The 16,302-nt window shown below is 36.2% G+C and overlaps 1 protein-coding gene and 2 pseudogenes across 1 annotated transcript; 2 read left to right on the forward strand and 1 right to left on the reverse strand.

The window, feature by feature from the left end:
• Window positions 1–916: 916 nt before the first annotated feature.
• Window positions 917–2,574, forward strand: LOC120156500 (transcription factor MYB105-like). Its single transcript, XM_039167810.1, has 3 exons — window positions 917–1,465; window positions 1,545–2,039; window positions 2,336–2,574. Exons 1-3 carry the CDS (start codon window positions 1,018–1,020, stop codon window positions 2,572–2,574), a joined length of 1,182 nt encoding a protein of 393 aa, XP_039023741.1. The 5' UTR covers window positions 917–1,017.
• Window positions 2,575–4,763: 2,189 nt separating this feature from the next.
• Window positions 4,764–5,593, reverse strand: LOC120156390 (annotated as a pseudogene).
• A 6,299-nt stretch (window positions 5,594–11,892) lies between these two features.
• LOC120156501 lies at window positions 11,893–16,060 on the forward strand (annotated as a pseudogene).
• The last annotated feature ends 242 nt before the right edge of the window (window positions 16,061–16,302 follow it).

A 16,302-nucleotide genomic window follows, 5' to 3' on the forward strand; every position in this document is an offset into this window, starting at 1 on the left:
CTTAATAGTAGGTTCATAGAAAAAGAGAGCATAATTGTTGTGGATGTTTCCAAGATTTTATAACCAAGACGTATGTTATATTCTTTGGGCGATTTGATCTAATTGAACCCGTTTTTTTTAAAACTCTCCTGTTTTAACATCTTTGACTAATATTTTGATGTACACTCTTTCGGCTGTGGTAGCACAAAGACGTATTCCCGGGGACGCATTTTACTTGGGTTTATGCTGAGTCAGATGCTAAAGTTCCTGAAACATATAACACTAAAACATAATTTCGTTCTACTTTAACACACATTTAAAAAATACATTCAATAATTCTTAAATTATAATCGAAACATTTTACATAATATATTAATTATTTATAATAATAATAAAAATAAAATCTTTATTATTAAAAGAAATACCAGCATGACATCTAATTAAGCAGAATCCATATAAAGCGCATCCTCGGATGCGCCTTTCACACGTGACGTTCGACTCAACATAAATTAGATAAAACGAGTCTCCGGAAAACGTCTTTGTGCCACTTCAACCGAAAATGCTATTTCGAGAAACATTGATCAACGGGTATTAGAATAGGAGAATTTAAAAAAAAAACGGGATCAAGTCAATCAGCCTTAGAACCCTTATGCCCATCAGTGAGAGCAAGTGAGGGAACTTACACACGTGTGTATGATTGAAGGGGACAATGGAAATTTAATGATATAGGGGGAATTAGTTAACTACTTAAGGCTCAAACTAGTGTTTTTAGTCGATTTCCCTTGTAGGTTTTCTCTTACACACACACAGACCACCCCTCTATCTGGTTTTGCTGTTTCAAGTTTTGATATTTTTCACTTTTCCCCAGTGTTTCACTGTTTCTCAAACTTGGTTCTCGGTTTTCCCTTTTTTTTTTTTGAAATTTATCTGATGCATGAGTATGACTTTGTAACAGTTGAATAACAGCATTTGTCAGGGAGAGGAAATGAAGGCATGGTTAACTAGTGTGTTGTTATATATGCACCACCATTGGACAACATGAATGGACTAAAGTTCTACTCTTCCTCTATTCCTTCTTCTTCTTCTGGTTCTTCAATGGGGATGGGTTATCCAGACATGGATTCACTTTCTCTCGGTCCAAACTATGGTCACCAAAGGGCTCCTTGGAGTTTTAGTTTCAAGGGGAACTGTAAGGCAAGGAGCTTTGAGGAAAACCATAGCTCTGATGTTGTGGAAGGTCAAGGTTCTGATTGTAGTGATGCGTTTGGTGAGAACGGTAAGACCATTATTAATCTAAACGCCGACTTAAATGAAGAGAACCCCAATGAGAATGCATTAAGTGGCAAGGAAACAGATAGTGGGCAATCAAAGCTTTGTGCCAGAGGGCACTGGAGGCCTGCAGAAGATACTAAGCTCAAGGAACTCGTAGCTCTTTATGGCCCTCAGAACTGGAACCTTATAGCTGAGAAGCTGGAAGGAAGATCAGGTAAGACAGTGACCAGAAAAAGTCCTTTTCTTTACTTCATTAAAGACTCATCGGATTTTTTGATTCATTGTGGTTAAAGGTAAGAGCTGCAGGCTAAGATGGTTTAATCAATTGGACCCTAGGATCAATAGAAGAGCGTTTACTGAGGAAGAAGAGGAGAGGCTAATGCAAGCTCATAGACTTTATGGTAACAAGTGGGCAATGATAGCGAGGCTATTCCCTGGAAGAACTGATAATGCAGTGAAGAACCATTGGCATGTGATTATGGCTAGGAAGTATAGAGAACAATCGAGTGCCTACAGGAGGAGGAAGCTGAGTCAATCTGTTTACAAGAGGATGGAAGAAACTCCAAACTTTGTCTGCAGAGATGCAGCCACTAAAGCTGAACCACCACCAGCCCCATACTGTCTCAACATCCCCAATAGAAGACTTGGCACCATCTCCCAATACCAGTTTGGAACCTTCAATGGTGATGTTTCACCCCACATGACCAGTGGGCGAGAAGCAATCTCAAGCAACGAGGTCCCTCACTATGGGTTTTCTCCACAACAAGCTCCTTTTGATTTCTTCCCTGGTGGGTCTCTCTTTGTGTTTTACCTCCAAGCTTTCTTTCTTATATTATGAAGCTAAATGTGGTATTTCGGTTTTTGTGCTGTTTCTCATTGGTTTCCTTTTGGAAAACGTACCTCGAATCCCTTACTACAACTCCTTTGATGATTTTTGTGTTTTTAATTGTTCTTTTACTTTACAGACATTGACTGATGTAACCGTTTCCCTTCAGCTTTCTCCTTTACATGCCTTCTTCACATTACAATCACGTTTTGCATGGTTTCTCTACATTGTAACTGGTGTTTTGAACAACATTTGCAGCAAGTCTCAAGAGCAATGACATGATGGGTATGTTCAGCCAGGCCAGATCTTGGGACAGGACCATGGATGAACCCCAATGGTATGGTTTCTATCCCCAGCACAACCACCAGGGTACCTCCGCACCAACGGCTCAAATTTCAGGCAATGAACCTTCATCATCAGTTGCAGCAACCGGCAGCAGCTACTATGAGACCGTTCCACCCCCATTCATTGACTTCCTTGGAGTAGGAGCCATATGAAAAAGTTGAAAACAACCCAGATTTTTATAATTGAAGAAGAAAAAGGCTTCCACCTTAATGTGGAAGCGCTCCAAGATAACTGAGAGGGCCATTTAGAGGTAAAAGAGAAAGGTGACGGTTTGATGAACCTGTGCATCAGTCTGTCCCACAAGTCATGTCCCCTTGCATCCTTTTTCTTGTTATCCTCGGTGTTTCCATAAGTTGAAAACAAAGTAGTAAAATTATATTTATGCCGATTGCCTCTATCTTTTTAACCTATAGAAAAACTCCATTGTCTATGGGGTTTTAAGTTTTAGCCACGGCTATGAACCAGGAGGTAAAAGTGATGCTGTAATGGAAAAAAAACATTATATTTTGGTTAACTATATTCGTTCCTTAATTTAAGGTTCGCTTGATCTTTTCTTTGTGGATAAAATCATTACAAAAGTATGAAGGAATACTTTCTAAGATAAGAGGAACATACGAGTGGCATGAGTTTATGTTTTTTTTCCTTCTTTCTATATGATGGTGAAACAACAACATATGATGATGAGGTAAAGATAGACAAAACAAGAAATAAAGACGCATCATTCTGTCATGTGACTGCAGAATTCAGGCACAAATGATGCAAACCAGAACAAACTTCACCAACCTTTGTTTCTCCATTACCGTCCTCGGTTTCCTTTCCCATTACTCATGCTATCAACACGGGAATATACATTATCTTGTTGCTAATCTTGACCATGAATTTCTGCTAATCTTGTTATTCCCTTGAAAAATGGTTACTTGACCAAACAACTAAAATTTGGAGTTTTTATTAAAAAAAATTATAAGTCGACGAAACGATGAACAATGGCGTTATTTAACAAACCAAAGAGAGCAGAAACAGAAAGGGATTTCCCAGACGAGCAGACTCGGCCGTTTACTGGCAAGCCCAATATCTATTTCTCCTTTCCCTTGGGTTTCTTGTTATTTGCATAGTATTGGGCTAGATGTACATCTTCATCAGATATATATTTTTGCCACAATTTTATCCAAATTCTCGGTTTGTCCCCTTGTTATAATTTTTCTGAATTTGACCCTTGAATTATCATCTGTCTATCAGTTTATCCTGTCATTAAAAATTTTTTACTTAGAAATATTAGAAAAAAAATAAAATAAAATTGTATAATGACAGGATAAACTGATAGATGATGATACATACAATTATACAAGGGTAGCTAAGAAGACGAAGCAAAGAAAAACAAGTACAAAGGATTTCCATTTTCTTTGGATTCTCTGTGACAGCTTAACACAATGGCATACACCCTATATTCAAAGTCCTCCTGTGTCTTTCTTTTAATTCTTTTTTGAACCTTGTGTACATAATTTTTGTTCCCTCTTTTTCACATGAGCTATGAGCTTTCCGCTGAAGAAACTGTCGAGTAAAACACTTTTGGATAACCTTAATAGCATGATTATCTATTCATCTCGTCTAATCATATTGTTTATTTTTAAGAATATTTTTTACTCATGTTTTCCTTTGTGTTCTTTTCTTGACAGAAGCAAACACCTAAGAGTGTGGGTGTCATTGGGATTTCTGGACTCACCTTGTATCATCTTAAAATCCATTTACAGGCAACTCAACCTTTCATTATACTCTTCGAATATCAATTCAATCTTCTGAGAGCTCGGCAAAAGAGGACGAGTAAACACTATAAAATGAGAATATTTGTAACCGAACTGTTGAACTTTCCTTGATGGTTTTTCACCAAGAAAAGAAGCCTTTGATTAGTGGTTCAAGCAATCAAACTAATGGAAAGATGAGCAACACTTCTGGTGGTACGTGTGTTAAGCGACCACTAGCTAATAGATTGGAGTTTCCATAGGAAGAAATTGGTCAGTTGTTCCAGATAGTCTAGATTCCCGGGTTCGGAGGAATATACTTTAAAATTTTAAATGAAATAAACTTACAAAATAAAAATCTAAAATATATAATAATTTTAAATTTTCATAGTGTGACTGCCAAATGATACCAGATTTGATCCGGATTCTTTGCTGATTGCCGACAACAAAATTCAAACTTCAACTAAATATAATTGATTAGCATGTTCTTGAGGGTGCTTCTTTCTTCACAGAATCACCTTGAATCACAAATTTTCCTGGAATATTCTTATGCAAACAAGAAGGTACAAAGATTATTCAAGTAATAATCAAATTGCAAGGAATAGTTTGCACTAAAAGAAATATCAATTTATTTATAATCACATATTTGGAAAAGACTAGTAACTCTATGTGCATGATTTCCCACAAAGATGAACAAAATTCAAAAGAAAATTGAATTTAAGTGCAACAAAAAGTACAAAAAAGAAGTTATCTAACACAATTCTTCTAGCCCTCCGTTTCATGATTACCATCAGGCCTTGGACTTTCAGAGGAGACATTATTAGAATCAGATGAATCCCCACATCTCCTACTATGGTTAAAAGAAAAACTAACCCAAATCTCCCTCCTCTGCACATCTCTCTTCTTGCCCATCTCTTCTTCATCAACAGGCATCTTAAACCTACAAACAGGGCATGTCCCATGGATTACAAGCCACTTCTCTATGCAGTATGCACCCAACATGGAACTTGTGCTATCAAGGCATCTCTTTTACAACCTCACCAGGCTTCCACTCTTCCAAGCAAACAGCACACTCCTCATCTTCACTTTCACCGACTCCCACATTCGGCATGGCTTCTATGGATGCCTTCGAAGCAGGCGGCTGATCATCCTTGTTAGCCTGACCGCGTAGCAAAGCTTCCAAATTTGAATCCCCTTCGATCACCACCATGCTTTGAGTAAATGGGTTGATGAGGACTATTCTTTCACGTTGGGATGTTTCTTGATCTGGGTCTTCACGGTTTTCTCTGGAGACACTGCTATTATTATTGCAGTTGTTGGAGACACCCAAGATGAAAGGTAGAAAGAAATAGAGGTCTCTCTACCTCAACAACCTTTCAAACAAAGAAGAAACTTCAGGTGCTTCTGTTCCAGATGCCATGGAAACTTGATTTAAGGGCAAAAAGGGATACTTTGGAGGAAAGAAATCAACTTGATGAACAAAGATATCAACTTTTTAAAAGTCTCAGAAGAAATCAATGAATGAAAAGAGGAGACTTCTGTGAAATATTACATTAGTGAAATTTATACAGTGGATAAAAGTATGAATATTAGTGGAAATGAAGAACTTGGGGAGCCCACAGATTTGAGATTGGCGAAGGTTGTGGAAAGATCTGGAATATTGATTTCATTGTAAAAGTTCTTTAATTGTATAGGTTTTAAAATCAATATACGTACTAATAAGCCTCACAAGTTGAGGGGATTGATTAGAGCAGTATAAATTGCTATTTTTGACCTCATCTTATGGGAAGATTTAATGTCACTTGAGACTTTATATGTTCTCCATAAATCAGGTAGCCTAAATCGGCCATCGATGCGTAGCTGATGGTGCTTGTGATGAAGCTGACAAGTAAAACCTGCAACAATAGAATATAAAGGTGAGATTTGGGGGTAAAAGATAATTAGGGAAGATATCGGTAACTTACCTTGGAGAATTTGCTTCTTTCTTTCGTGGAGCTTGCATAATGTAGGTAAAACTGTATGGCCACAATAACAGAAAGCAAACATGCTTTGTAGCAATAGGCATTCCACTCCAATTTAAAACCACACCTCTTTCATGGAACCTCACTTTGTTCACTGCTCCAACCCAAAAGATGCATGCAGATGACAAGAATAAAAGAAGCCAATACCCCACCAGCAGAATCATAGGCCCAAGCTCTTCAACCATGTGGTTGGCAAGACTACGAGTGAAGTCAATACGACACAAGCTCGCTTTCCTCCTATTTTCATTCCGGTCACTTTGAATACCATGTTTGGAAACAGATTGTCACCTTCTAATATCAGAAACTCGACCACGACCAGATCCAACTCGATGTACATTAACACGGATACAGTGGCTCTCCCCTTGTATCCGAAACCGAAAGCATCGTCCTTGAGAAAGTGCATATGGAATTGACAGAATCTCCACCTGAGAGATTGGTTATGCAATTGCTCTAGTTTCTTAGTATCCTATGAAGAGTAACCCCTAAAACACACGAGCAAAAAGGAATTGAAACAAGTTCAAAGGAAGCTGGTGCCTTTGCTTGGTTTCTGTCGTACCTCATTTCGGTTCTCCAATTTCTCTAAATTTAATTAGAATGTTATAAAATTGAAAATCTGGATCGAAATAATATAACAAAATTAAATCACAAATAAAACTGCGCGGGATTTGGGCCTTAATATTGAAACAAGACTAGGTTCATATACTCTAGGTTTGACCCATTCTTCGAACCGAACCGAAGATGTTCCCCTCCGCGTAAATGGTGTTGAAGGTTGAAACACAGACTCATAAACAAAACCAGAAAACCTTTTCAAAAAATAAAAATATTTGCAGATAGGAGAGAGAGAGCTCAAACCTGGTCTCTCCCTCTCCGGTTTAATCCCAATTCGAAATGGAAAGAACCCTAAATATTTAATTTTTCTTTCAATTATAACCTTTTCTTTTATTCAATTTCGGTTAAAATTTCATTTTTTTATTGCAAGGAAATAAAGTTTGTCCAGTGGTTAACAATCATATGCTCCTTCTCCACCAAAGTTTGATCTTTTGATGCGACGATCGCATGCCCGAAACCGGATTGAATCCGAATCCAAATCCAAATCCAAATCGAGCACCGTCCCACGAGAAATGGATCCAATAAAACTTCAACTCCGATCCACCGCTCTTTCCCCCCGAAACCCCCGTCAAACCAAGCCATTCCCTTCGTTCATCGCAGTTTCAATGGCCATTTCCATCGCTTTGTTTGTTTTTGTTTACATATTCTTTTTCTCCTCCAAAGATTGCGTGAAGTACAGCATCATAATTGACGGGGGAAGCACGGGGACGAGAGTTCACGTGTAAAGTTGACGAGGACAGAAACCCGATTTTCGATTTTAAAGAAGGATTGGAGAGCTTGAAGATTAATCCGGGATTGTCACATCGGGGTTAGATTTTTTCAGTTTAAAATATGTGAAATGTTATAAAATTTGATTTACAAATAATTATTTTATCATACTATTATTTTATTAAACATATTAAGAGTTACTCAATAATAGATATCTTTTATAATAATGGGAAATTTATTTTTAAAAGAAAAACGTGAATGAGAATAATAGAGTAATTAGAAGTGAACAAATTGGGTGAGATGGTATTAAATTAATGATAATAGCAATGTCTGGAATCCATTTCTTATATCTTTCACTTTCGGCTAGAATCTAACCGCCAACAGCTTCGACGAATGTTGACATCGCTCTTTTTAATGTGGTGGGTTTATAAGTAAATAGTTCGGTCCCATTGCGGTGGATAAAGGCGCCATCGTGGTGGATAATAGTTCGGTGTTTCGAATGGTTGATGGAGTGCCTTTAGTTATCCCAGACGTGAATCCGGGAGAAATGGATGATATTAAAGTTGGTTAAAAAAAAGGTGTTTTGATTTCAAACCCCAACTGTTCTACCATTATCTGCTTAATGGATGCTACTCCTCTTCATCGCCATGCTAAGGTGACTCGTATGGTTGTCAGTACATATCAGGCAGCTAGTAGTGCTGCTGATGCTGCTTCTGCTTCTAACTGAAATTAATGCAAAGTGTTGGGAAGTGATTTAGAGAAGATGAAACGCTCTTCGTTTTTGTGTGCATGTGAGCATAATGATAAGGTTTATTAAGTATGAAAGAAGGGAGGCAAGGAGGGAAGCCATCGCCATTTATCGATTATGCGTGGGTTGGTCTCGCTGCTGGGATTCTACACCAGCTTTCTCCTTGTCCTAGCTGGTTTGTGCTTATCATTTGGCTATTTTGAGCACTGGTAATGGAGAATAATAATAAATAAATGTAAATGGGTATAGCAAGTAGGGGTGTAAACGAGCCGAGTCGAGCTCGTGTATTGCCGAGCTCGACTCGAACTCGAAAACTTTAAATGTAGGCTCGACTCGACTTGAAAACTCGCGAGCCTAAAATTTTCAAGCTCGACTCGAACTCGAAAAGGCTCGAACTCAAAAAAAATTCAAGAGCTCGATTGAAGCTCGAGACTCGAGCTCGATTGAAGCTCGATTTTGAGCTCGATTTTGAGCTCGATTTAAGCTCGAACTCGAACTCGAATTTGATCCTTAGGGGTAAATTAGCTTTAGGCTCTCTAGATTTATGCGTTTTGTACAAAACAGTCCCTCAATTATTTAAATTTTAGCTTAAATTAGTCCTCACATTTAGATTTTTCTTAATTTAGTCTCTGTTTAGGATTGTTTTCTTTAATTAGTTGTGTATATTTATTTTGCATGTTGATATGTTTATGTATAAGTATGTGAATAATTTATTTATGAGCCACATAACATCATTTTGCATAATTTGTATGTTACCTTCATGGCATAACTTAAACCCTAACACATAAACCCTAAACCTTAACACATAAACCCTAAACCCTAAACTTTAAACCTTAAATCCTATCACATAAACTCTAAATTCTAAACCCTAAACCTTATCACATAATTAGTTATGAGGTAAGTACAATATAATATCTTGATATTAAATGCTCAAACCCTTGATATTTATGATATTTGAACCCAAAACCTCAAAATATAACAACAATTTAAAAAATTAGTTATTACAAATATTTTTCATTAGAAATATATTAAATATTTGTCATTAGAGAAATAATTTTTTTATCAATTTAAAATAAATATAAGAATATTTATTCAAAAATAATTTTTAACAATTTTCAATTCAAGAATATTTATTCATCAATAATGTATTTTTAATATATTTTTAATAATATAATTTTAAAAAATATAAAATTATAATATAATATTTTTTCGAGCTGCTCACGAGCTTTTCGAGTCGAATATCAAGTAGCTCGTTTTGGCTCGTTAAGAACTCGAATCGAGTTTGAGCTCGAGTCGAGTCCATTCGATCCGAGTATTTATCGAGCTAAGATCGAGTCGATCTCGAGTAGCTCGCGATCTGTCTCGTCTCATTTACAGCCCTAATAGCAAGTCACGTGGGATTGTGGGGGAATTATTGATATCATGCAAAAAGGGGTAAATCACAAGGTATGTCATCCAAGTTTAGTGAGATCTTTACATTGTCTCTTAGTTTCCAGGTGGTTATAGTTATGACATAATAGTTTTCACAAGATTAATTTACTCACTAATTTAAGTAATTAAATATTTTGATGGCAACATTAGTTTTCAATTTTTACCAATTGAGTCCTCAAATTATTATTTAGATACTAATAAGTTATTTTTATGGCGAGAGAAATTATTTGGATACGAGTTAGTAATTTTGATGGCCTGGATCGTGAGGAAAATATTGGAAGTTGAATTAAATTACAAGTTCTGTGCTTAGTGATAAAGAAATCAACCTGAATTTGTAACTTATATTTTATATCAACAAAGGTTAAATGTTAAAGGCACTTGGATGGGAAATTATGAGAATACTCCGGTAGGGTAAAATTACGAAAATACCCTTATGTTGTGGGATGACAAGAATTGTCTTTGGAAGTTGGTTAATAACTCTGAAAAGACATATTGATCCGATATAATTACAGATGTGCATAAGAAATAATGGTTTTGATTAGAAAATTTGGATAACTGGTTTTTAACGCCAAAAAGGGTTTACGCAAGTTGCTAGAAGTTTGTTAAGGAATAATTTCAAGATCAGAGAATGTTCGGGAAATCAATTGACCATATGATCTTTAAATTATAATTATTTTCGTTAAGAGCTAATACCGAAATCATCTGGTTAAGAAATTACAAAAAAATGCCCTTGAGAGGTAAAATAGTCCGAGTTGACCTTGAATGAGAAAGTACTTTGAGAATTTGTACTTAACTCGATTAAGTACGAATTTGATTGTTAAGATCCTGACTTAGTGCAGGAAAATTCATGATATTCCGTTTGTAAAATCTGATAAGGCACTTGACCCGAAATATCTGAGTTATAAGTAAATACCTGAAGAATGATTTATCAATGGTGCTCTTTTGTCAGAATTGTTTGAAAGGACTGAAGTAAATGATAAGTTTGAATTTAATAATAAGATCGGATGGAAGGAAATGATTGTAATACAATGGATCTGTGAAATGACCAAAATACCCATGGTATGGAAATGACCAAGAATATCACCAAGCTCAGGAATGAGTGGATATCCTTGATCTTTGAAATGAATGGAATAAAATTGAGCATCAAAATGACCAAAATACCCTTATGGCCTATACTAAGTAAATGTCTTGGATTAATTAAGGAATCTAAATAAGCATAGGTGTTGGACTACATTTAGAAGTTATGGAACACAACTTAAGTGAGTTGATCAATCTTAATGATATGTCAGTACCTGAACGACATAGGCGTTACTTGAATGCGTGTTTGTCTTCTCAAGTGTGGTTCGATGATAATTTTGAAAGTACTCAGCTCAGCTAAACTCTAGGTCGCATTCGGTAATAAGAAATGGATATTCGTTAGACAAATCAACCATGAAGACCAAATTAAATTGAACGGAAGTACAATATGTATATGATATTCAGAAACGTTTGGATTACCCTGAAAAACCCGAAGTAACTGTAATGGACTTGATTGCTAAATGAATTAAGTAACCTCAAGGACTAAGGATTAAGTAATTGAATTGGATGAGTCTGGAAACGTTAATGAGCATACATGATGTAATGTTCTTATGGATCATGAACTATAAATCAAGCACGTCAGCATTTCATGATATAGTGAAAGCGTGAACATGAAATAAATACATTGGAAGATTTATTCAGCGATGATTTCGAAGATGATATATGGACTAGAATTGTGGTATTAAAGTGTAAATATCCTGTAAGGACAATGAATTGACTAGTCGAAAAGCATTAATTCTGGGAGATACTCATTTGAAGTTGTTTGATAATGAAATCAATCGACATAGACTGTAAATATCCTGAACCTTCATTTCTTCTTTATCAGCTCAAGTCATATTCTGAATAACTGATGATTCTATCAGTTATTGATCTCTTCCAATAGTGATTCTACTTTCTGGTATTCTATCGGCATACTGAAGATCCGTATTTCTCTTCCTGATAAGATTATCTTGTACCTCTGAATAACATCTGTAAACTCTGGTGTGTTCCCTAATCATATAAATATTTTATCTGATTTCCGACTTGTATTCTATTTTGATACATTTCTGAATTCTGTTATGATTTCTGATCTGGATTCTATTATGATATCTGATTTGAATTATGTTTTGATTTCTGATATCTTCGTTTACCGACGGAGAAATGTTTTATTTGAGGGGTTTATTGTTTGAGGAAGATTATTTGCAGGCTTCTCGGCTGTGTTCTCAGGGCCTCATTGGTTGTGCGGGGTGTATGGTTCTGGGGAACCTACACAAACATATTGTGAAAGGATGGGGTGTATATATATATATGTTTTAAAATAAAAATCTATATTTTTTTACTGGTTTTATGGGAACACACTAGATAACCTATTATGATCTCCTGAACCTAGATATCTGAAATATTTCCATCTGAACTGAATATTATCTATTACTACCTGAAATATCAATAGGACCTCAGCTCAGCCAAAGAAACCTGTAAATACCTGAACCAATAAAGAAAAATACGTTTATCTGTATTTGCACGTTCTTCAACATCATCTGGTAGTTCTGTATTACTGAGCTTTCCAAAGCTCACTCTGTTACTCATCTTTTTAGGTTAAAAGAATTGTACTAGTACAACTATCGTCTTCAGTAAGGGAGTTCTTCCGGCGTTGTTATCGGAGTATGATACATGTGATTAGGGGGCATGTAATTGTATTTTGTTTTATATACGAGTATGAAAATCTATTTTAGTTCTGTATACTGATAAATCATTTTGTAAGTACATGTTTTATTAAAAGTTTTAAATTTTTCGCTATTTTACAGTGGGTCGCTCCGGTGGTCCTAATGTGACATTCCAGATCGGATCGGGTTACCCGCATCGGTCTGAGGGGGTTACAGGGATTGTCGACGTACGCTGAGGATCTGGAAGGAGTTGCAGATTCGTTGGAAGAGCTTTTGGAGTTTGGGAGAAGGAAATTCCCGGAAAACCAGTGGCGAGAGACGTAGATCAGGTTAATGGCGACGGCGGGGTTGAGATTGTTGGATGATGAGGTTCAGGAGAGGATTATGGAGCAGTGCAGGAAGGTGCTTAGGGTGTCTGGTTTTAAGTTCCGCGACGTCTGGGCTTCGGTTATTACAAGTAACATAATGTTCTTTGCTTTGAGTGAGTTTTTTTATACAATGTGAGGGAAATTTTGATGTATTCAGAATGGGACAGCAATAGGTAAGTAGTAAAAGGTAGTATAATTGGAAGTTGATATGTTGCATGGACAGGCTTTGAATTGCTAATTGGACGTAGGTAGTATAATTGCTCTTTTAATGAACAATGGAATAAGCGGTTTGAGTATTTGATCCCCAACTCGGATGATAGTTGTGTTGATTCTAATGTAAGCCAAGGTTTTCTATACTTTGTTATATTCCTCTTCTGGCTTAAGTCATGTATCCAAGGTAGAATCGAGAAATATGGATAAAGATAATTTCTTGGGATTTCCACTCGTTTTCATGACGTCTATATTCGTATGTTATTTGTTACATATTCAGGGCTTAAATAAAATCAGCTCTTGTAGTATCAATGCTGGAAGTCTTACAGTTCATGCGGTTGTATTATAGTTTCTGGTCCCTGATCCATATTTTGAATCCAAGTTTTGGATGCTGTGACTTAGGCTCTGATGAGGGAGTATATGCTTGGGTTGTTGCAAACTATGTCCTTGGTACTCTTGGAGATAATCCTCTACGTACAACTGAAATTATTGAACTTGGTGGGGCATCTGCTCAGGTTCGTTTTTTAGTCTTTACACTTCCATGATTCAAGATTCTTAGTTGAAATCTTTTCTTTAGTGTTTTGGAGACAGTTAAATTGGATTCTTACATGCCATAATTTGCAAGTCATCCGAGCTTTCTAATTAGTGACATCGCTAACTAGAGTTCCTTAAAGCTATTTCTTGTTTATACTAAAAACAACAAAATTATCTGCATATTCAGAATTTAAAATATTTTAGAAGCAATACTTTTCAATTAATTGCAATTTGCAAATGCATTTAATGACATATGTTCTTTGCTTAAGATCACCATTAAATTAGTTGCTTGACTTGTATTCAGGTAACCTTTTTCTCAAGTGAAACTATGCCTTCTGAAATCTCACGCTCCATCAAGTTTGGGAATTTCACTTACAGTCTCTATAGCCACAGCTTTCTTTACTTTGGGCAGGTAACCTTAGCATCCATTTGCTTCTTTTACTTATTTATTTATTTTGTTGGTTATGGTTGCTATGCACGTGTGTTCCAAATGTAGGCATCTTATTCAACAAAAACGGGTTAGATTGAGAATATGTATGTATGTATGTATGTATGTATGTATGTATGTATGTATGTATGTATGTATGTATGTATGTATGTATGTATGTATGTATGTATGTATGTATGTATGTATGTATGTATGTATGTATGTATGTATGTATGTATGTATGTATGTATGTATGTATGTATGTATTTCTGAAAGTAAATAGTACTGATTGACTATCCTTCTTCCAAGTGTTTTCCTTCATGCCTTAAAAAAATAGTGGTAATAATAACAATTGCTGACCATCTAATTTCTAATTAATATTGGTATCGTTTCAATATGGTTTTGCATTTGATTTTTGCAGTATGTCGTTACAGATTCTGTCAAAAAAAATCTGAACTTGCTAGTTTTTAACTTGTCATTTTTCCAGAATGTTGCACATGAGTCGCTGGGGAATCACTTATTAAAGGAGATTTCAGTCCAGGTATGATTCAAGCCATTTGCTTTCTGTTAAAATTCACGGGCTTAGAAGTGTTTGAAGAAGTCTTTGAATTTTTTAATTTTGCTTTGAACTCAAAGTAGGAATTTTAGTCATACTGAGTTGTGCTTAAATTATCTCTCTAGTGTTGCAATATTAAAACTTGAGGAAGAGATCTAACTTTGAGTATGGACATTGCTTTTATATTACAGTTTTGAGTATTTAGGCCGGGGTTGAATGTTTAATTCTAACAGTTGTTCTGTATTCCCTTTGATCGTTAAGACTTTTCATGTTGATTGTAATAGAGGTGGTGGAGTTGCTTGTTATTATGTCTTTATTGTTCATTATTTATTCTTACCTCAATACAGCTGCTGAGTCTATTCATAAGGAAATGTATACAGGTCCTTGTAAACCTAAAGGATACTTGCCCAGGTCATCAAAACTTTCGTTAGGTTCCATGGCTGAAAAAAGTAAATATATTTCTGAATTTCAAGCTGTGGGTAACTTCTCCGAGTGCAGATCTGCTGCATTAATGCTATTACAGTAAGGAAAAGGTCTTGAACTATCTTAGAACCACCACACTGGTTACATTACCTTATGCCACAGGATAATAATCACTATATATATTGTGACATGCAGAGAAATGTGCCTATATGATCTCTGTTACTCGGGGTCAGTTTTTCATGCCTAAGCTTCAAGGCAATTTTTTGGCTACAGAAAATTTCTTCTATACCTCAAAGGTACAATTATAATCAGTCCTTTTCTTTCAGGTTTATTCTTGCTTGATTCCCCTCCCCCTTTCCCTTTCTCCTAATTTTTTTTGTGCCTTACGTGGATCATTTTAGCACACATCCTAAACCTATGTAATATATGCTTGGGGTGCACTTAGTTTAGGTTTTTGATATGCCTTACATTTCTTTCTTTGTATTATCCTGGTGGATTAGTTCTTTAGGTTGCGCCAAAAGGGCTCTCTTTCTGATCTAATTATGGCGGGGCAACATTTCTGTGAAGACGATTGGTCAAAATTGAAGAAGAAACACCAATCATTGGACGAGGAAGATCTTTTGCGCTACTGTTTTTCTTCAGCATATATTGTGGCTTTACTTCACGATAGCCTTGAAATTGCTTTGGATGATGAAAGGTATCTTTCCTACTCTGCTAGTTAAGTGTCCTCAAAATAAAACAGACCATGCTAGTTCAATGATGTTTAGGGTACCGTGGCTTTCCACCATATGAAAATATTAAATTGACAGTTTGTCAACAGTTGAATTCTTTCTCTGAACTGAGATTCAATCTTGAACAGGATCAGCCTTGCTAATCAGGTCAATGATATACCATTAGATTGGGCCTTGGGAGCTTTCATATTGCAAAGCACAACCAACTCAGCTGTGCAGCACACCGACTGGATGGCTCATATTATCGACATTGATTCAAAACTACTTTCCATTATCGGTTTTTCCACGATATTAATGTTCACAGCTTGGTCTATATCGAAATGGAGGAAACCCCATCTGAAGACGGTGTATGATCTCGAGAAAGGAAGATATATAGTGACTCATATTGGTAGAAGATGATCATTGTCCAGAGGAGAGTGCATTTTTGCGAGGGTATTACTTTAGATGCTTCATTGGCTTCTGCCCCACCTGAAGGGCATCATCATGTCACGGTGGAAATGTAAGATTGGTATCGTGGAGTTCTAACGTACGACGATATTGTAACATTTTCATGGCCGGGGAAGTAGGAGAAAAATATTATAGATTCCCAATTTGGATCAACCGAGAACCAAGATCCTTAGCCTATACGATAGGAACACGTAGGAGTGTGATGGATTGG

This window comes from Hibiscus syriacus, unplaced genomic scaffold (genome assembly GCF_006381635.1).
Source record: "Hibiscus syriacus cultivar Baekdansim isolate YM2019G1 unplaced genomic scaffold, ASM638163v2 tig00111220_pilon, whole genome shotgun sequence".
Lineage (NCBI taxonomy): Eukaryota > Viridiplantae > Streptophyta > Magnoliopsida > Malvales > Malvaceae > Hibiscus > Hibiscus syriacus.

Coding starts and splice junctions, on each gene's coding strand:
- LOC120156500 (XM_039167810.1), top strand. CDS start 1,018: ATGAATGGACTAAAGTTCTACTCTTCCTCTATTCCTTCTTCTTCTTCT. Junction 1,466..1,544: donor GAAGCTGGAAGGAAGATCAG/GTAAGACAGTGA, acceptor TTGTGGTTAAAG/GTAAGAGCTGCAGGCTAAGA. Junction 2,040..2,335: donor TCCTTTTGATTTCTTCCCTG/GTGGGTCTCTCT, acceptor CAACATTTGCAG/CAAGTCTCAAGAGCAATGAC.